Here is a 20,577-nt window from a genome sequence, read left to right as displayed (position 1 = left end):
CAATACTAACACAATGGTACAACCATCCCAACAAAGGTGTTGAAGGAATACCATTGTACATACCTCTCTTTAATTTCCTTTTCTTTTTTTAGCAAGCATTCGGTGATCCAATAAAAGGTTTTTTAAGCTAAGTCTATTCTTTTTACACAATAAATAATATTTTTTAATTTAAAAATTTTGTATCAGTCAAATATCTTGTCGGATAAAGATATTTTATATATATCTAGGCTTTAGTAAGTTAATAAAATAACAACTCTCATAACATTCAGTCTTGACCCTTAAATAATTTTTCAATACTATAAATCAAAGTTCAAACACCTTGCTTGAAAGCCAAAAAATAAAAGGTTACGTAATCAACAAAATCTTCATTTCTTGAAGAACGTGCCACATAGATATTAAAAAAAAGTCCGTCCTTCATCTAGAATGCGTATCGCCATCTAATAACGCCAATAAATAGACAGTTAGTATTGTGGGCCCTACAACTGCCATGTCATCAGATAACACCGATCCCATCACCCACCCCGTCACCCTAGCTCTTTTCCTCCTTCCCGTTCTACTACTATATATAAAGGATTTTACAGATCATTGTCCAGAGTAAACAAACTTTAAAAAGGAAGGCGTACTGTAGCAAGCAAAAGTTCCGTACTACTAAAATGCACACACAACAATCACCGTCACCCTCCGCCGATCGGAGGTTGAGTGTTCTGGCGAGGCACCTTGAACCGTCGTCCGTTGCCGTTGAAGGTCATAGCAACCACTCCATTGTCGGTGCTCCTACCTCAGGAAATGATGGAAAACAGTCTGTTTTCTCTCATATCGTTCGCGCTCCCGAAGATCCTATTCTCGGCGTAACACTCTCTCTCTCTCTCTCTAAGTCTTCGTGTTTACTTTTCTTATTATGAGCTGAATTTTCAGGAATTTTAGCTTTTTTTAATCGTGAGGACATCCATTTTTATTATTAAAAGAATTCAATATACAAAAATGGATGATATAGTTCTGTGAGTTCGATCACTTGAGTTTTGTCCGATTGATGGAAATTGAAATGGAAATGATTGAATTTTCTCTGTGTTTTTTTTTTCAAAAAAATCTTATTGAGGAAGAGATGAAATTCATGGATCAAGTTCTCTGATTCTGTTTTACGCGGCCGAATAGAAAACCGGTTATTAATATCTTCCGAAAGTGTGTTTAATTGTTGAGGTCTACTTTTAGTTTAGTTTCTTGTGATTTTGCCTTTTTTGAGATCTCAAATATAGATTGATTGAAGCTTGGTGACATATTTTGGTTGTTATGTTTTGGTTATTAGGTTACTGTTGCATACAACAAAGATACCAGCCCCATGAAGTTGAACTTGGGAGTTGGTGCGTATAGGACAGAGGTGATCATTCATTTGCTTAATTTTTTAATTTAACATTCTTGTCATAAATGCAGTACTCTGTTTTTGGTAGATAAGCAATCGTGATTTTGATATTTCCATGATTGAAATCCAAAAACACGAGAAATTACTAATGAGTATTGACAACAGATTTTCCTTTTTCAGTTTCTTAAGTTGTGATTGTCGTGGTGATTGCTGTGTTAATTTGGTTGTAAATAGTTCATCCAACTCTGAAGTGTTTGATGGATGCTTTGCTAAGAAATGATTTTTTTAAGATTATGGGTTGCATAAACCCGTAACTGATAATTTAATTTAGCCTACTTGGATGTTCTGTGATATTTACTAGCACTCTCTCTGTAATAACGAGTCTTTCTCTTTTTAGCAACTCTTTAATTTCAACTTTTCACATGGACATAGTTCAGACCACAAGATTAAAGACACGTTGGTTCATTTAACAAATCTTTTATTTAGAGATTCAAAAGTCTTCATTATTTTTTTTCAACTCCATCCGAGTCAAAGTAGGCCAAGGAAATTGAAATGGAGGAAGTGGTTAATATGGAAAACTATGAGACTAGCATAAGAAAAGTATAATAGGGAAACTCGTTAACTAAGATGTGAAGATTCAACTAAATAAGAGGAAGCTAGAAAGGAGAAAGAATTTTCGATAAAGTAACTTTGTTATAGAAGAAGACTATTTGATTTGGGTTGGTCTTAGGTTATATTCAAATGCCTACTACCACCCCTATTTATAGTTGTGTAGGGATGATTTTACATGGGAAGAATCTAGACTATTCTAACTTCTTCTTCAAATATCTCCCTCAATTATCTAATACTCTAGACTATCTAGATTTTTCTGAAGTACAAATATCTAATTCTTTAGATCATCTAAACTTTTCTTAGATACAACAAATACTAAAGATATCGCTATAAAACTTAAGGAAGTTCGACTAAATATCTAGGATTATTTGTATCTCCAGAAAATCATCTATATTTTTCACAAAAACGACCTTTAGATTGTCATAGTCAGTGATAAAATTCAAATTGCTTCCATTTCCATGTTATATCATTGCCAAACACAGTATATGGTTCTGATTTTTTTCTGAGGGGTAAAACAAAAATCAAAGCAGACTAAACAGTTTCTATATATCTACTAAGTTTGTCACTTTGTGATTTCAACTTGTCAAAGCAGACTAAACAGTTTCTATATATTGCGTTTGTTCTGTAGGCTAGTTGGATCAGACTCTGTCAAAACCAATTTGTATATTGCATAATATTATTGTTAAGAAACTAGAGTCCATCAACAATTTGTCATGGAGGTGTTTATTTCTGGGGGTTTGAATTGCTCCAACCTTTCTCCAAGTGTACTCAAAACAATGGATCTATCAAGTTGACATATTGATTTTACACTCACAGACTAAAACTAGTTCTTTTTTTTTGCCTGCCCGAGTAAATTGAGATGTTAAAGTTCCTAGTTGGATTTAAGTTTCTTAATATCTTTTCGTTGGAGGAATAATTGGGAAGGAAGTTTATTGACAAAGGACTTGAGGATTCTCAGTACTCCTCCTTCCTCAGATTTCAGAAGAAGCTCTTGAGTTTTCCTGGCTGGCTATTGATTCCGGGGATCGTTAGCTTGTGATGCTATATTCCATTATATCATCTAAAAATACTAATGTGTTCCTTTTCCCCTTTGTGCGGCGGTATCAGGAAGGAAAACCTCTTGTTTTGAATGTTGTTAGACAAGCAGAACAGCTACTAGTAAATGATAGGTACTTGCTTTCCGTTTCAAGAATTATGAACCCATATATTTTCTTAAACCTATGTGATTAACCTTCAAGGTTTCTTCAGGTCTCGCATTAAAGAGTACCTTCCGATCACTGGGTTGGCAGACTTCAATAAATTGAGTGCTAAGCTGATACTTGGTGCTGACAGGTAAAAGAGTTACCATTCTCTGTTTAGTATTGCAGATGAGATACGCAGGCAGATAAATAATGTATGTAGTTGCATAAGATAGTACCTTGAAATATAAAGGCTTCATTACCAAGTGTTTGGTTGATTGCTTGGTAAATCTTTGTGAAGCTTCTATTAACATCTACTGCCCACATTGCATTTTTCAGTCAACTTCTGATCCCGTCCATGTCATTCCATGAGTAGGTTGTTCTTGGAACTGCCATTCACTTCTATATGTTTAGCTTCTATGTTGTTGGTGCTATCAGATGTACCCTCAACTTTTCTGTGTGTTTTCATTCTGTAATCTAATTTAGGCACAATTATTTGCAAATGTGGTTTCGAAATTTGGTTAGAGCACTAGCATCTAAATAGGAAAATTTCGATGCATGTGGTGAAGCGTAAGATCAATGTCTAGAGCTGTCAGACATGTTTATCTTATTTCTATCATGCTCTTTCATATGTTCTCAAGTTAAGGATGGCTGAAACTTTAGACTTGCTTTCATATAAATCAAGGTTAAAAGAGAGTTGTTAATATGCTTCGATTTTAAATACATCTAATACTAGTGACCTTTATTTTATGATCTTTCTTTCTTTGCTTGTAACAGCCCTGCTATTCAAGAGAACAGAGTAACAACTGTCCAGTGCTTGTCTGGCACAGGCTCATTGAGAGTTGGGGGTGAATTTTTGGCTCAACACTATCATCAAGTAAAACTGCTTTGATTTCTCATCTTTCATTTTTGTTTCCTTCAGTTCTTTGCTTGAATGGGTACACAATCTTTGAAGTTGAATTGACCTTGATGTATTTCTCTCTGCAGCGTACTATTTATATTCCCCAACCAACATGGGGAAACCACACAAAAATTTTCGCTTTAGCTGGGTTGTCAGTTAAGAGTTACCGCTACTATGATCCAGCAACCCGTGGACTCCATTTTCAAGGTACGAAACTTCTTCCTACAAGAAAGTGATGTAACATGATATCGTTCCAGTACATATATATATTTAGGGAAAGTTACGCGGTTAAGCGAACGTATACTAGTTAATTAGCTAATATAGCTACAGTTCTCATTAATCACAATTCAAATTACTTCTAGCTATAATTACATTCCCCTCTCTCTCCTCTCTCCTCTCTCCTCTCTTCCTCTCTCTCTTGCCTCTCTCCACTCTCCTCTCTTCCTCTCTCTCTGTTGCCTCTCTCCACTCTCCTCTCTTCCTCTCTCTCTGTTGCCTCTCTCCACTCTCCTCTCTTCCTCTCTCTCTGTTGCGTCTCTCCACTCTCTCTGGAATCTCGTTCGCCTTTCTCCTCTTTTTCAGTCAACTCTCTCTCCCTGCCCAGTCTCTCTCTCACTTTATAAAAATACAAATTGTACAAATACAAATGTATAATTTGTGCTGATGTTTGTATAAAGTGAGAGAAAGATTGGATATGCAAATACGAATGCACATGTATCCGCCTTATACACTTCCAATTATACAAATACAAATCTCTCCTTGCCCAGTTCTCTTCTGCTTGGCTCTCTCTTGCTTTATACAAACACAAATGTTTGTATAAAGCGAGAGAGAGACTGATATATAAATACAAATGTTTGAACTCCATTCTATTGTATACAAATACAAATCGTATGTAGTATACAAATACAATCATTGATACATATACATACTAGTTAAATATATACAATTATCTAACAGATATACATATATAATTCACCTCTCTACGCTCTGCCCTCTCTCGCTCACCTCTCTCGTCCCTCTCCCTATCTCTCTTGCCTCTTTCCTCCCTCTAACGTGTAGCTAAGAATTGTAATTAGCAAACTATAGTTATGGAGCATAATTGAGTTATTTTAAGTGGCTATATGCGAAAATTGGCTGTTCAGTTTGTTATTACTCTCTTCTTGAAAGAAGGATATTCTTTTCAGTCTTGCAAATTGTCACAAATCTGTATCAAGTTGTGGCTGAATCACTTATTTGGTTGTGTAAATAGTAAAGACACAAATTTAAACCGGCTCTAGTAATTTGACAAGGTTGTAAAGACATCATCCTCTGTGGTTTTTCCTCATAACTATATTTCCCATGAGAAAATCAGGGAATGGAGATAAATCTGTAACTTGGTAATAATGGAATGCAACACACATCTAAACAATTTGACTTTTTCCTGAAAACATAGAAAAGTACCCAATTAGATCAACAAATCATTGGATCTTGTCAAAAAATGTAGTTGCTGAAATGTTGTAAAAAAAATTGCCGCCGCAATGGTCAGAACATAGGAGGAAGAATAGGAATAATGCTGGTCAAAGGAGGCGGTGCTACTGAAAGGCCAGAGGGTGGAGGGAATTAAACTATCTAAAAGAGCCTGTGTTACCAGAACAAACGAAGTGTGGTGCGGCGTAGTAAAGAGGCACAGGTTATTGAAATAGTCAAAGGAAAGAGGCTAGATGTTGCGACTGTAGTCACAGTAAAGAGAAGTGGTGCCAACGGAATGGGCACTGGAAAGAGAAAAAGCTATTTAGGGTTATCTAGATGATCATAGACGCTCTAATGCTATGTGAGAAAATAAGAGAGTGGAGGAAAATAAATGTATTACTTGATGATAATGGAATATAAGACGCATCTTAACTTAAATGTTTTATAATCCGTATGTTCAAACCTGAGGGAGTAACTTTTAATATTGTATGCTTGTGTCAGCGTGATGTTGACTTATATATGAAATTTTCCTTTCATACATGATAGGTTTGTTGGAAGACCTTGGATCCGCTCCATCAGGAGCGATAGTGTTACTTCACGCTTGTGCACATAACCCCACTGGTGTGGATCCAACCAAAGATCAATGGGAGCAAATTAGGAGATTGATGAGATCAAAAGGATTGCTACCCTTCTTTGATAGTGCATATCAGGTAGAAAAATCACCAACAAACCAAAGCTAGAGCTTTTTGGCTTTTTTATGGGAGCATTTTCAGATGAGACATTTTTTTTTGATATATGTTGATTAATCTTGATATTTGAACTTTTATACTATAGGGCTTTGCCAGTGGAAGCCTAGATACAGATGCACAGTCTGTTCGCATGTTTGTGGCAGATGGAGGTGAAGTACTTGTTGCTCAAAGTTATGCAAAGAATATGGGGCTTTATGGTGAACGTGTCGGAGCTTTAAGCATAGTACGTCTAAAATGATAACGTGTGCCCTGCCCATTCAGAAACATATGAAATGTTCATTTGTTCTTTTGTTGTGGTGTCTTCTTTTTTCTTGAATAATGTTTGATTCTAATGATACTTCTTCATACTTCTTCTTATTGTTTTCTAAATTGGCCTTTTTCTGGTGCTGAACACTGGAGGTACATTAGAGTCGAAGTTATGAACTACTGAACTGCTTAACCCTCATAGCTTACTTCAAAATATATAAACTTGACAGCTTAGAACATGACCTAAAAATTTTTGCCGTCAGTAAGAGATATCAAAAGTTTGTAGCGTAGCGGTTCCATCTTCGAAAGAATGAATGGAGAACTTGTTATGGGAGGCAGTCCGCATAATATCATGTATTGCAGTTTATCACAGACTCTGCTGACAGTGTCATCTTTTTAAATTTTCTCAAATCTGCAGGTGTGCAGAAATGCTGATGTAACTAGCAGAGTTGAGAGCCAGTTGAAGTTGGTGATTAGGCCAATGTATTCCAATCCACCAATTCACGGTGCGTCTATAGTTGCTACAATCCTCAAAGACAGGTAATATATCAGCCATCAGGACATTGCTTCACGGACACTAAAAGGCATTTCCTAGTTTCTGTATGATATAATAATTCAGTTTATGTTCAGAAATTAGGTTTAGTCATTGTTCTGCAAAATAAATCACTACTTTCATGCAGAAACTTGTACCATGAATGGACTCTTGAGTTGAAAGCGATGGCTGATCGAATCATCAGAATGCGCCAGCAATTATTTGATGCTTTACGTGCTAAAGGTAACATTGGTAGCAGTCACGTATTCATGTTTTCCATATGTATTGCATCGGTCTCTGCTCTTTTTATTCATTTGATCATTCATGTTAGGTGTCCTTATATATGAAAATTACATATGAATGTTGTACACAGCTGCCTATAGAATCTGCTGCAATATGTCCAGCTCATTTGCCCTACATAGTTGATGAAAAAGACCAACTTTTACTAAGCTGATTCTCCTGAATGAAAGTTAACCAGAAAAAAGTAAAGCAAAACAAAACCTGGAAGTAGACAATTTTAATCATTTCTTCATAACATAATACATCTCGATCTCCCTTATTGCTCTCATCAAGTCCTTCTGTAATTCTCCTTGCATCAAATATTGCTCATTCTAATGGAACTAACACCTCATGATGACAGCTGAATAGATTTTCTACCCTTAGAAAACCATCCCCAAGCGCATCTTTATGTGGTGCCTTTGGTGACGTGAAACTATTGATCAAGTCGTCTTCTGATAGATCTGTTTCTGATTTGAACTCCATCCGCATTATATTTAAAAGATCATTCTTAACTCTGTAGGCACATCAGATGTTAGAATCATGATGTCTTTATACTTGGTCAATTCCTTACTTCCGGTCAAGCACTCTTTAATCCATTTAAATGTCAAACATTGCATGAACAAGATTATCTATTCCTATTCACGTTTCTTTGCTTGGCAGGTACCCCTGGTGACTGGAGTCACATTATCAAGCAGATTGGAATGTTCACTTTCACAGGACTTAACAAAGAACAAGTCGCCTTCATGACCAAAGAATACCACATCTACATGACATCAGATGGGTAATATGTTTTTTCTACGTCACAAAGTTCTATTCGTGTCATATTACACAATATTATGTCTCTCCATCAACTGATATGTGACTTTATTAGAAGGGGCAGGTAAAACAGAAAATGGGAAGGGAGGGTACGAGAGAACATGTTAAAATCCTAAAAGTCATCACTTGGTTCTTTTTGTAGTTACTTTCTACCTTAGCTTTCAGGAACAGTAAGAAAAATATGATCGTATTGATGAACACTTCTACAGCATGATTCGTACTAGTCGGTATATAATTGTGATAACCTCTATGAAGCTTGACTATCAGATACACCCTTGACATGGAACACATGTTTATTTTTGTAGACGCATTAGCATGGCAGGTCTAAGCTCCAGGACAGTTCCACACCTGACAGATGCCATCCATGCTGCTGTGACTCGGGCTCGTTGAGTTCACTACTGGCTACTACTGTTTTACATCATGTTCTCTTTAAGTTGGCCGAGTATTTCCCGCTCAAGTTAAAACTCGATTGCAATTCCCCCTCCTTGTAATAACTAGTTTCCTCTCCTAAGTTGGAGGCTATAATAAACCTGTATCTGTAATGTAGAATAAATATATTTTGCTTAATGTAGCAAAACCAATTTTCGTTACCTCTTCAGCATACCTTCAATCGTTACTAGCATATCTTATTAAAAACCTCATTTCTTCATCATCTTATTAGCGTGCTACAACATTGGTATCTTTGATTAAAAATTCTGGTTATGGTGTTGGTTCTTTGGGAAATTAGTTGATTGTTGAGTGCCATCTCAGTTGGGGTTTTTATTACATTTTTCGACTTCGTGCAATGAAGTGAAGGTGGAACATTGAATATTTATACAGTAACGCTGATAAGTAATCCGATGGAATATGTCAATTCATGGAATAGTAGCTTTATGTATCTCATATTCCTTATCAACCGACTCAGTATAGTCATGACTCTTACGTCTATTCTATTGTCTCCAAAGATCTAAAGCCTTACTTTAGTATCAATTGTTGATTTTTTAAAAAAGTGAAGAATTGTTGGGAAATAACACAAGGAAAAACAAAAGAACCAAAAGAATTGATACGGCAAATGAAGTGAAATGTAATCATTTTTTATACTTTGTTGAGTTAGTTAAGTTATAGTACTCGCAGTAACAACATCATTTTTTAAAATTAATTTAGCCAGGTATCTCCCTACAAAATCATAGTTTTAATTACATAATTACTAAAAATAGGTAGCTTGTTAACAAGTTATGAAGACTAGTTTAAAAAATTAAAGTAGTAAGATAAAAGCAACAGAGGAAAACATAAGAAACTAAAGCAGTGGATACATAAAAAAAAAAGATTGTTTCTTTCTTTTAGCTTTGTTAAGCTCTCTATACCTTAGCGATACTTGCAGTAGCAAAAATCAGTGAAAAAGATCACAATCTGCCTTTTTGTACAAAATCAGAGATTTTCTCTAATTACTCTATCCATTTCATATCAACTTAACCCCTTAGAAATTTATTTTTATTAGGTAAGCCCGGTGCGTCAAGCTCGTCCCTCCGAAGGTACCAAGCCCAAACCAGAAGGGCATTTGACTTCTTCTTTTCCCATCTCATATTAATCATCTACTTTCTCCTTTCCTTATAAATCACAAGAGTAGTTTTACTAATTTATGCCATACAAATTTGTGCTTCTTCTAATCATCTGTCCCTTGATTCACAGAGTATTTATCAAGAATAATTAGACATTATGTGCAAAATGAAAAATTTCAGTGCAAAAGGTTGCTTAATACAAAGTGGAGCGCATAGATAAACCCACACCACATTTCTCAATGGAAACACACAAACTCAGGACCTAAGTAACTCAGTTTAAAACTCCATGACGAGTTCAAGGAAGGTCAACCAATGATAATTGGTATGTAACAAAACCATATATATTTTAAAACTTGTACTAAAAATGGAACATGTTAGTACAAGCAATTTCAGTCTAATTTCATTGCTTCCTGCAAAATAAAAGCTTCAAGAGGGGCTGTTGTACAAAAATAGACTTCTTATTTAGCAAATGGGATTAAGCAGAATAATAATGTTTAATGAAATGATAATATCTAATCCATTATCTTTTGACAAACAATTGGGCAAGTATTTGTATAAGGCAAAAATAATAAATAAATAAATACACACAGGTATATCAAATCTTATATATGTTACAGCAAGAATTTCCACCCATCCTGAAAGGATTTGCTGCTGCTACCTGCAGCCTTTCAAGAGGTAGGAAGAAGGACTAGAAAAGCTGTTGTTGCTTGAGCAACATTTTTCAGTTTCTTTTCCCTTTCCAGGTGATCCACATTCACTGAAGTCGAGTGTACGCCTCTCACTCTGCAAATAAACAGATGATAGGAAAGTTACAATTAACTCTCATGACTAGTAAATTAACCGATGAGCAGATTCCTAATTTTTCATGTTGATGTTGTGACTGGAAACAGAATTTGAGAAAGAAAACACTAGACTTTTGGCACATGCCTAACATTTCCCAAGGACTTGTGGTCATAATAATAAAAAGACATTCTTATGGATATGAATGTCATTCAGAATAAAAAATGGGGAAGTTTAAAGTTAAGAAGATTACAGGATAGGTGTCATTCTTTTCAGAACAAACTTAAAAAGGAAGAACAACAGTATTTTCCTCTCAAGTTCATTTCCAAAAGGAATATAAAAAGATTGGGAGGCAAAGGTGCTTAAATTTCTGAAGAACTGCATAGTTAGTATATCTTAAAAGTGAAAACACATAAATGAAACTGCATAGTGATGACATGTGAAAACACATACATAAATTAGCATAGGATATTAAAAGATATCATAACTGGGGACAAGATTGTTTTGCAATCATCTTGACATTGGGATTGGACATACCATAGCATTTGCTGACAAAAGAGAATGATTTTCATCTGCTTTCTGGTTTTTGGAGTTCCTCCCCCGTAAGATTGTCTCTGGAGTATCACCTCCCAAGACCTCCTGGGCATCTGCAAATGCTCCAGCAGTCTGCTCACTCAATTGCTTCATCAATCCAATAGCATCATAGCTTCTGTCACCTGGGCTCATAAACAGTGCAAGATCCTACGAAGTTTCGAAGTACATAAATAAGAGCCCGGAATTTGAACAGAATAAAAGAGCAAACATAATGATATTAGAGTCTCATCGTAGAATGCGTAATGTAATCTCCAAAATCCTATTTACCTCAAAAGTAAGTTCATTATCAAGTCTCGGGCTTGACAGGAAAGGGGTGAAGATCCATGGAGATTTCCAAGCTGAAGGAGATTCAATACTCCTTTTATAAGGTGTTTCTCCAGATCTGTGGAGAAACAGGGTCAATGCACCGTTAATTTTGCAGGACAGAAATGCTGTGCAAAGGGTATTGGAAAAATAATAAAAGAATATAAAAAGAACAGCAACTATCTTACATGCTTACAGTCTCAGCTCCAACTCCATTTCCTGAAGTCTCAGCTGAGTTCTCCAAGGCAGTTGATGTGGGAGCAGATTGCATCGATGTAGTGATAACAAAACTACTTCCATCCTTCTTTCCACGTATACGAGGAGAGCAAATAACAGAGAAACATGAAGTCTCAAATGAAGATGAAACAGAACCTTGGTTTGATGCAGCTTCGATCCGTCTAGCATACTGATTTCCTAAAGCTTTATTGCTTAGATTTGTAGCTCTGTCAGCGTTGGCTCCAAAACGATCAGGAGAAAAGAACAGATCACTTGCATTAAGTTCAACTAGAACTCCAGAAGGCTGTTTTATCTGAAACAAGCAGAGCATAAAAGTTATTTCCAATTAAAGGATTCTCTGTCGAATAAGTTGAATGGGTCTTACAATACGTAAATCAACACAGGCAGTTGCCATAACCACATTAAAACTGTGCAAGAATTTTAAACGTCAACATCAAATTTAGATTGACTTTAAAAGATGTTACAGTATCATGCAACAAGAGTAGAAGAGTGTAGAGCACCATCACATTAGAAAAAAAGGGAACAAAGGAAATACAGATAGTGAAGATCTTGAATGGAAAGGAAGGAATTTCGTAACATCCAGCTCCAGTTTTTTGATTGAGAAAATTTTCATTGAATTTTAGTCCACATATTTAAGTAACAATTTAACTTTAAAATGTCTATTTTAATAAAAAAAAATTTGATAAAGACCTTAATGAAATAATTTATAGCCACACAAATTTATATCATTCATTTTAGACCACAAGTTTTAAAAGTCTTCCTTTCTTTCTTAAACACCGTGCCGAGTGAAACTACCTCCCATAAAATAAGACGGAGGGAGTATTAAATGGTAATGCTAATATTGATACCACCACCACTCTCAGAAAACACAAAGTAGTGCCAAAAGGAAACAAAATGACTTGATTCACCTTTCCAATTGCAGCATTGGCTCCAATTCTTTTGCCCTCCCTTGTTCCTTGATCTTTATAGTGGACTTCACCTCCATCTAACTGTCTCCCAGAAGTTCCACAGATCGAATGTCCATTGCATCCCTTGTCCTCTTCCTTTCGTCCATCTTCAGTTGGATTTATGTTTTCTTTATCTTCATCTGAAGCTTGAAGTTCCACAGTTTGATCCTTAGTTAGGGAAGACATTGCTTTTTCATTTGCAGAGTCGTCAAACATAACATCTAGACGAGAAAAATCCTTAGCCAGATTAGAAAATGATTCTCGACGGAGATCACTTTCAAGCTTCTTTCCACATCGCTTTTCTGATAAAGGTGACACCAAATCACGGTGTCGCTTCTTTAATATAGAAGGTGTACTTGTGAAAGTTTTGGCAGCACTTCTCAAGACGGCATCTGGACTACCATCTCTTTTTGGTGAATCCCACAACCTAAATGGAGTAAGACAGTTCACAGAAGTCATCATCAACTGACGTATGCCAAGAGGACTAAACTCTTGCTGTGTATCTGTACCAGATTGTATAAGATCACAACTGAAAAATGGAACATCCAAGCTCGGAAAACGAGGCGGCTCATAGCACAAGGCTCCACCATCCTTCTTCTCTTCTTTTACAGCTGAATTTCCATTTACCATCGGACATGTTTGAATAGTATTTGAAGAAGTTGAGCCAAAATCATTCACAGAAACTAGCTGTACAGAATCTTTTGTTTGATCCAGTTGGTCTTTCAGGAGAGGATCATCCATTATGTTGTCACAAGGACTGTCAGATTCAATGGGATATGGAAAACTATCACATTTACTTGTCTGGGACTCATGAGCTGGATGCGGAGGATTATGAAACTGATTTGAGGCAATACCAAACATGAATGAGCTTTGCTCTGAAGAAAACTGTGAAGGAACAGAACATGGTTGGCAGGATGAAGTTCCCATAACATCTGAACAGAGAGGATTACAATTTTCTATTGACATATTTCCACCCTCAGAGATCTGATAAATCAAAGAACCCGCAGTTTCATCTACACCATTCATAGCAGTTTCCGAAGGGAAGCATTGAGGAATTTCTGCCTCAGGGTATACCATTCTGAAACCCTCCACAGAAGTAAACATTTCATTCGGCTGGTGTAATCCCACAACCATGCTCCCATCATTAGTCGTTTCGAACTTCATTCCATTCTGCTGTGGAAAGGATACCATGTCATGATTCTCAGTACCAGTTAGACACTGCATGAAGAGACCTGAAGAATCCTGCATCAACTCCAGAGGAGAGACATTTGGTATGTCATCTGGATTAAACTGCCAATCTTTTCCCATTGATGTTGCCCAGTCATGTGAAAAGTTATGCTCCAGGAGCTTGGATTCGGCAAGTTCACTGGGCACTTCTTCCACTGAAAAAGTAATATCTTCAAAGGCTGGGGTATAGTATTCAGAACACGGTGCTGAACTGGCGCTTGGGTCCTTCCTGTAATTTGAATCCTCCAGCAATTTACCCTCCTCTCGTGTATGTGCAAATGTGTTGCCCATATCACTTGTAGATTGGGAACAACCAGCAAGATTTGAACCTTGACTGCATTCTGAAACTTCCTCCATTTCTGTTCCTTCTTTACGAACACTATCATCTTCACTGCTCTGTTGCAACTTTATCGAAGAACGGATTGATTGGTTCTGATGGTTGACAATAGGCAGAGCAGGGAACTGAGCAAGTGGTGCTGATGTCAAAAACGTGTCCAATTTCTTTTTGACAGAACTATTCCAGTGATTTTTAATGGCATTATCTGTCCTGAAAAATCATAGAAAAATCTTTACATGTCATATAAAATAGTGAAGGAATTCTCAGTGTAACAACTCAAAGAGAAAAATAAACCAAAAAGAACTCTTGATCTATAAAAGAGAGTGGCTGACAGCTTCAAAGTACCTTCCGGGTAAAAATTTCGTCAACTCCGCCCACTTGTTCCCATAAATTTGATGGGCATGAACGAGAGTCATCTCCTCCTCTTGAGTCCAAGCTTCCTTGTTTATTCCAGGATTTAGATGATTGTGCCACCTGAAAAGATCACCCTTAAAAATTATAGTAATATTTTCACAAATAAAAGAGAAAATATGAGTTTTATTCTTGGAGAAATTGTCACTTGATTTCAATTATGGCAAATAAAAGAAAATTTAACACAGATGGCACCACAAAACTTCTATATTCTTCCACTGGCAAGGATTCCATTGACATACATTTCTTAAATTTTAGTGGGATTTGTCCAAACATTAGTTGATGAACAGCGTCTAGCACTTAGTGAAAAGGGTTTAGATGGAAAACAGCAATTAAGTAGGTATAAAAGAAAATTAATGCTCTTCTGGAGTTTAGAGTTCTCATGTATACTGAATGAGAAAAAATAGAAAGCTGAAACCTCACAAGCTCTCGGAACTTTATTCACAAAAGAAATCTAGAGAAACTGAAACCATATTTAAGTAAAACGAAAAGAAAGAAAAACAAAAGAAAGCGATACATTACATGTATACCATTTAGGAAAACAAAAGAATCAACTTGCTTACCTTTCCCTACATTGTTTTCCAATACGTCCTGGCAAATGTTGAGCAATGGTGGACCACTTTTTGGGGCCATATTTCTTAACTAATTCACCTATGACTTCATCCTCCTGGAAGTCAAGAAGTAAAATAGTTAGTAGCAATATACATGGATGCTGCGTGTTCCACATAACCATGTATTATTAAAGCATATGTATTTACCTCTTTAGACCATGGACCTTTGACAAGTTCAGGATTAAGAACCTTCTGCCACCTGTGCAAGCATTGTACATCAGTCCGGTCCTTAAAACATTCCGCTGCACAGAGTAAACTTCTCAAATCAGTAAATTCCCAAATGCAGAAGTAGCAATAAGCTGATATTATATAAATAATTTCTGCTATAATGGCTGCATGTGTCATATAACTTCAAATGCAGTTGTAGGTAAAACAATTCGAAGGCAGCATATATATTTCATAACAGGGAAAGACGGATGCCTCAAAAAAAAATCCAGTAAATATTTCTAAAGGAAAATGATAGTGGAGAAAGATTAAACACACTGGGAAGGAAAATTCATTTAACTAGAACATCTCTAACCCAATGCAAACGATTTATGGTGGTGTCAGAAAATATATGACTAACAAGTGAGCAATGAACAGTTGACGCAGAAGACAATAGCCGGTGAATCCCAAGCTAGAGTTGCTCCAAACAGACAAGGTTTAGCTCATCCAGAACAAATGTCTTTCTGACTTAGTGCTGCTATTAAGATGCGCAAAAAAGTGGGTACTTACTGTCAAATGGAAAACACTGAGAATTTTCATTAAAAGAGAAGTTTCACCCGTTGCAATATGAAATCCTTATTCTCTTTAAAAGCTTCTTCGAGTACATTTCTGCGGTGAATCTCAAAGACTCGATAAGTATAAACACACCATATCCTTGTTCCTAAAACAGAACTATCTCCCTAGGAGGACCTCTAGGTCTTATTCTAGAGCTTTGATTAACTTCCAACCCAAAGTAAATGTTGATTTCTGCGGGCTTGACCAAATTTGAGATAAGAACATGCTTTTGGGCCAAGTTTTCAGACTTTTGCATTATTTTTCTCATTCCATCTTCAACAACCAGTAAATGTGTCCTACACGTTCAACACCTGGATCTTTGTTTCTTGAACTAAGATTGACTTTTTCGTTCAAAGTATATGTTGACTCTAAGCATAAAAGTAGATGAGGTCTTTTGTCCTGAAACTATGACTTAGCACATTATAGTAGGTTAAGACAAATAGAAGCACCAATGCACACGTCACCAAAAGAGTTTGTGTAAGATGATTAGAGAAACAGTTCTGTTCAAGGAACTGACAAATAACTTTTACTTTATGTGTTCATAAAATGACCAGTTGATCACTTCATCTAAAAAAAAAATCGAGTTATTGTATAACATCAGATTAGCTTTAATGTCTCCTCAAGTGTGATCTACTTAGAAATAACATATTTTGTCAATCTAACTGCGGAGATAGTCCTGTACTCCTGTTAAAGTGGTGAGATAACATTGCCAACAGCATCTTGTGTAAAAGGTGAAAGATCTGCAGTATGCTCCGCGAATGTCAAGCACATTAGGTTAATAAATAACAGGATGAGGCAGTGTGTTTACCTATCTTTTTCCAGTTTTTCCCCTTAAAACGTTGGACAGCTTTGCATAGAGTATCATCCTGAAAGGAAAAAAGGACTTATGTGGTTAGCAATATAAAACAAAAAAGCTGAAATCTGTACTGAATTTGATGAAACTCCGCCACATGTAAAATTGTATAAAATGAGAATCAAAACATAGGGATTGCAGAAGGACATCAAAGTCAACAACTGATGCAAATAAAACTTTAAATAGACGCCCAATCAATAGCCATCTTGCACATAGACCACTTCTGATGTTCTTCCTACATAGTGACATATCCATCAAATTAAATCCTTGACCATTACGCAGATCACCAGATTCAAATTGGGTATCATTGATATGTATAGATCTAGAGAAGTTTGCTATATACCTCTTGGAGAAAAGGGGGGAACCAGATATTCTTGTGCTAAATTTATACAAGTAAAGGAGCTATAAGCAGTTGATGGGTAGGAAAGTGGAGAAAAACACTTATCCCCAAATATATCACTATGCCTGTCTGCTTCCTATGTGATACAAGTAAAAGAATGAGCCCTGTTTTGAGAGCTCATTAGCTGCAACACATAAACACAAGTTTGTATGTTTATACTTACTACTTCTTTGGACAAACTGTTCTTTGGACAAACTGAAAGACACAATGTTGATACTCTATTTTGAGCTCCTACATAATACAGTAACTATACAGACTATAGGATAACTATCTTTTTTTATCACACGCTATACATATCGGTATTTTCTTATCTACATTGATTAATTTTTGTTACTTATTAACAAAGGATATTCCCGCGCTGACTTTTTGAGGAAACAATACAAATTCAGATATTTTTGTGAATATGAAACGAAGACCCTAAACCTATTTAAAGTTTCAAAATATGTAGCAGCTAGTAGTCATCACCAGTGCCTCTCAGAGTAGGATACTCTTTTATTAAATGCATGGACAAATCAACTATACCACAATGCCAAACATGTTGAAAGCAGAGATATGAATCCTCTAATATATTTTGCTTTATGATGATTCATCATAATTTGATGCTACACTCCCTTATCTACTTGTACTTGGACCTACACCTCATAGACAGGGACAAGAAATTTTAATTAGGTACCACCATTCCAACCTGAGAAAAATTTCCCATTCTAGAAATGGATTACCACCCTCTCCCAACAGAGAAAAAGAAAAGTTTGCGTACAAGTAAAAAGGAAACGAAAATATGTTTAAGAAAATAGCAACTTGAATGCATAAAATTTCTACTTGTTCTCGGCCGAGGAAGTGCCAACTTACTTCTTCAGGAGTCCACTGCCCCTTTGTGGAACGTCTTGTTGGACCGCTAGTTCTCCTGTTAACATTAGCACCAGATGAGTGAGTAGTTCAACATTCCACTGACTATTTGAGTGAGATTTACCAGAGTAGACTACATTCGAACTAAAATTCATCTAAGTAGCCTTTTAATGTTCTGTCCACTAAAAGACTATATCTGAACTCAAATTTCAGCTTAATAGCCTTTCAATGTCCTGTCCACTAAAAGACTGAAGAGTTTCTGTAACACAACATGAAAAAAATTCAATACACAAAGATGCACATAATCGCATAATGGCACTTTAAAAATGACACAAAAGAAGCAATAGTCCAGTGCTTTGAAAATTACCCATGCAAAGGTCGAACTCTTTGGTAACTATTGCTAGTGCCATCTGACGGAGTGCTGATTCTATCACTTTCCATGGTTGTTTGACACAAAGATAAATCTGCATAACCCAACACCCAAAGGTCGATAATTTTCTCCAGAATGTCTTCCCAAATTCATTATATGCCACCCTAAGATGTGGGCTCTCCTACCTGATCTTACGACAAAATGAGAGGATAAGGTCAGAGCAAATTACAACGTAATGGTGCTAAAAAGCATGAGATATATTAAAGAAATAAGAACCCTTAATAAATACAGTCAGTTTTCATCTATGTAGCTCAAGACTCTCCAAAAATGTTCCCCCATCCATGTCGAGTCCTCCAAAATGCACTACTCTTGAAGGATCCAACAGACGCCCATAAGCATTTTTGAAGAGTCCGACCAAATTCAGGGAAATATACACAACTAAAATTAACAAAATCACAGATTTGACTCGTCCTACCAAACATAGGTTTTCATTGATACCACCAATCACTGGATTGAGGGTTCAATAAGAATTAAACAAACAAATTTAGGTAAAATACACACAACCAAAATCAGCAAAATAAACAGAAATCCCAAAGCAAGATAAACAAAAAGAAACTAATAAAATGAGCAAACAAAACAATCTGATCAAATTAGGGTTCAAGATACAACAACAAAAAAAAAAATTCAAACTTTACAACTACCCAAGTACCAAGAAATCATAAATTAACAAATCCAGCCATAAAAAACACAAATTCAATTCAATCAAACCCAAAAACCAAAATAAAAATTTAAATACAATTCACCCATCATACGAAAATCAGCACTTACCGAACACAACTTCAAAATATTCAACCAAACCAATGGAATAATGTGAACAAAACACATTTGCAGATCGATCCCAAACACGATTAGGAAAAAACAAATTTGAAGATCTAGAAATGAAGTGATGAAATTTAGTGAGAGAAATTCTAGAGAGAGAAAGAGAGAGTGTGTGTCTTTGTTGGAAGAAAATAATGAGGAAAAAAACGGTCTTTTAGGAATTCAAATGTTAAAGAGGGCGGACAAGTAATTCGAAAACCCTATTAAGGTTTCAAAAATATAGTGAGACTGAGTCAACGGTGGATGATGTGTGTGGGGAATAATCTCAGCCGTTGGATTGATTTTATATTTGGTAAATTTTCAAATATTTTCAATACTAACGGGCAAGTTTGCACCTGCTACATATGCTTTAGCCAAAGAAATGCACTTTAATATACCTTTTTTTATTTTTATTTTTATTATTATTTGCTAAATTTTAATTTAAAAACTTAAAATAAAATGTTTGTGGTGAAAAGAGATGTGAGCAAAGGTCTCTTTCACCACGAGCATTATTTGTACGAAGAAAGAAGCTTCATACAAAGGGGTTGGAGTGAAGGGTATTTCATTTTATTAATTGGGTGGGTTGGTAGATTTTTGTTTGCATAGAGACGAATAATGAAAAGGTAGAAAGGAATGAATGATGTCAATCAACTCAACAAAAATATTCAAAATGTTAAAAAGATAAAAGAAAGTTATGTTAAGCTTATTATTTCTCGGTTGATGTACACACAATCATCTTCTTCTTTTTTCTATTGAAGAGTCAGATTCCAGAAAAGATAGCATATCATAAGTTCTTTCAATAAATAAAACGGTTTAATTCACTTATAATCTCAAATTGTTTAATCAAGGGTTACCACACAGTTTTAAGGTCATTTCTTCTAATTACTCTTCATTTTGATATGTCCTTTATTATTAAAAAATAGAGAGTATAATATGATTACGATTATTAATAAAGGTCAATTTTTTTTATGTCATATCAAATTCACATTATAAAATGAATATTGACGCAAATGAAAAGGTCTAATCATAACGATACCAAATTTTATGTCTATTAATTTTACACTTTAAAAATTATATTAAAAAATAAAATTACTTTTCACTTACTTTTTTCATAACACTAAACTAATTAGAATAGAGATTTATTTTCTCCGAATCATAAAATTATTTTTTCAGTGATTCGACTTAAGTACTAAAGAATGATGACTGAGAGCTAACCACTGGCATAATAAATTAAAAGATAATCATCATCAATATGTTAAATTGTGCTAAAATTTTAAAGTTGTTGTTTGGCATATTAGTATTTTTTTTTCTCAAAATCATATTAAGAAATGTCTAATTTTGTCTTTCTAATTACTATAAAATTTTAAAATATTGACTGAGGCTCTTT

The 20,577-nt window shown here is 35.5% G+C and overlaps 2 protein-coding genes across 2 annotated transcripts; one reads left to right on the top strand and one right to left on the bottom strand.

Moving 5' to 3' along the window:
• The first annotated feature begins 581 nt into the window (after window positions 1-581).
• Window positions 582-8,709, top strand: LOC101260072 (aspartate aminotransferase, cytoplasmic). Its single transcript, XM_004245218.5, has 12 exons — window positions 582-848; window positions 1,304-1,375; window positions 3,077-3,138; window positions 3,218-3,301; window positions 3,925-4,024; window positions 4,135-4,255; window positions 6,044-6,207; window positions 6,332-6,469; window positions 6,911-7,032; window positions 7,173-7,267; window positions 7,964-8,084; window positions 8,425-8,709. Exons 1-12 carry the CDS (start codon window positions 654-656, stop codon window positions 8,507-8,509), a joined length of 1,359 nt encoding a protein of 452 aa, XP_004245266.1. The 5' UTR covers window positions 582-653; the 3' UTR covers window positions 8,510-8,709.
• A 1,387-nt stretch (window positions 8,710-10,096) lies between these two features.
• On the bottom strand, window positions 10,097-19,388 carry LOC101259775 (transcription factor MYB3R-1-like). Its single transcript, XM_004245217.5, has 12 exons — window positions 19,161-19,388; window positions 18,330-18,517; window positions 17,966-18,020; window positions 16,672-16,729; window positions 15,252-15,346; window positions 15,057-15,160; window positions 14,428-14,556; window positions 12,480-14,292; window positions 11,523-11,863; window positions 11,299-11,413; window positions 10,975-11,178; window positions 10,097-10,440 (listed from the first exon to the last, which is right to left on the bottom strand). The coding sequence occupies exons 2-12, from the start codon at window positions 18,401-18,403 to the stop codon at window positions 10,312-10,314; spliced, it is 3,117 nt and encodes a 1,038-aa protein (XP_004245265.1). The 5' UTR covers window positions 18,404-18,517; window positions 19,161-19,388; the 3' UTR covers window positions 10,097-10,311.
• Window positions 19,389-20,577: the final 1,189 nt, after the last annotated feature.

This window comes from Solanum lycopersicum, chromosome 8 (assembly GCF_036512215.1).
Source record: "Solanum lycopersicum chromosome 8, SLM_r2.1".
NCBI lineage: Eukaryota > Viridiplantae > Streptophyta > Magnoliopsida > Solanales > Solanaceae > Solanum > Solanum lycopersicum.
Note: the sequence above shows the minus strand (reverse complement) of the source record. Positions and strands in the feature narration are given on the sequence as shown.

Excerpts from the sequence above, each read along its gene's own strand:
- LOC101260072 (XM_004245218.5), top strand. The coding sequence starts at position 654 with ATGCACACACAACAATCACCGTCACCCTCCGCCGATCGGAGGTTGAGT. Across the intron at positions 849-1,303 it reads CCGAAGATCCTATTCTCGGC|GTTACTGTTGCATACAACAA; the intron begins GTAACACTCTCT and ends TTTGGTTATTAG. Across the intron at positions 6,208-6,331 it reads TCTTTGATAGTGCATATCAG|GGCTTTGCCAGTGGAAGCCT; the intron begins GTAGAAAAATCA and ends TTTATACTATAG.
- LOC101259775 (XM_004245217.5), bottom strand. The coding sequence starts at position 18,403 with ATGGAAAGTGATAGAATCAGCACTCCGTCAGATGGCACTAGCAATAGT. Across the intron at positions 18,021-18,329 it reads AGAGTTCGACCTTTGCATGG|GAGAACTAGCGGTCCAACAA; the intron begins GTAATTTTCAAA and ends TAATGTTAACAG. Across the intron at positions 16,730-17,965 it reads GGCAGTGGACTCCTGAAGAA|GATGATACTCTATGCAAAGC; the intron begins GTAAGTTGGCAC and ends TTTTCCTTTCAG.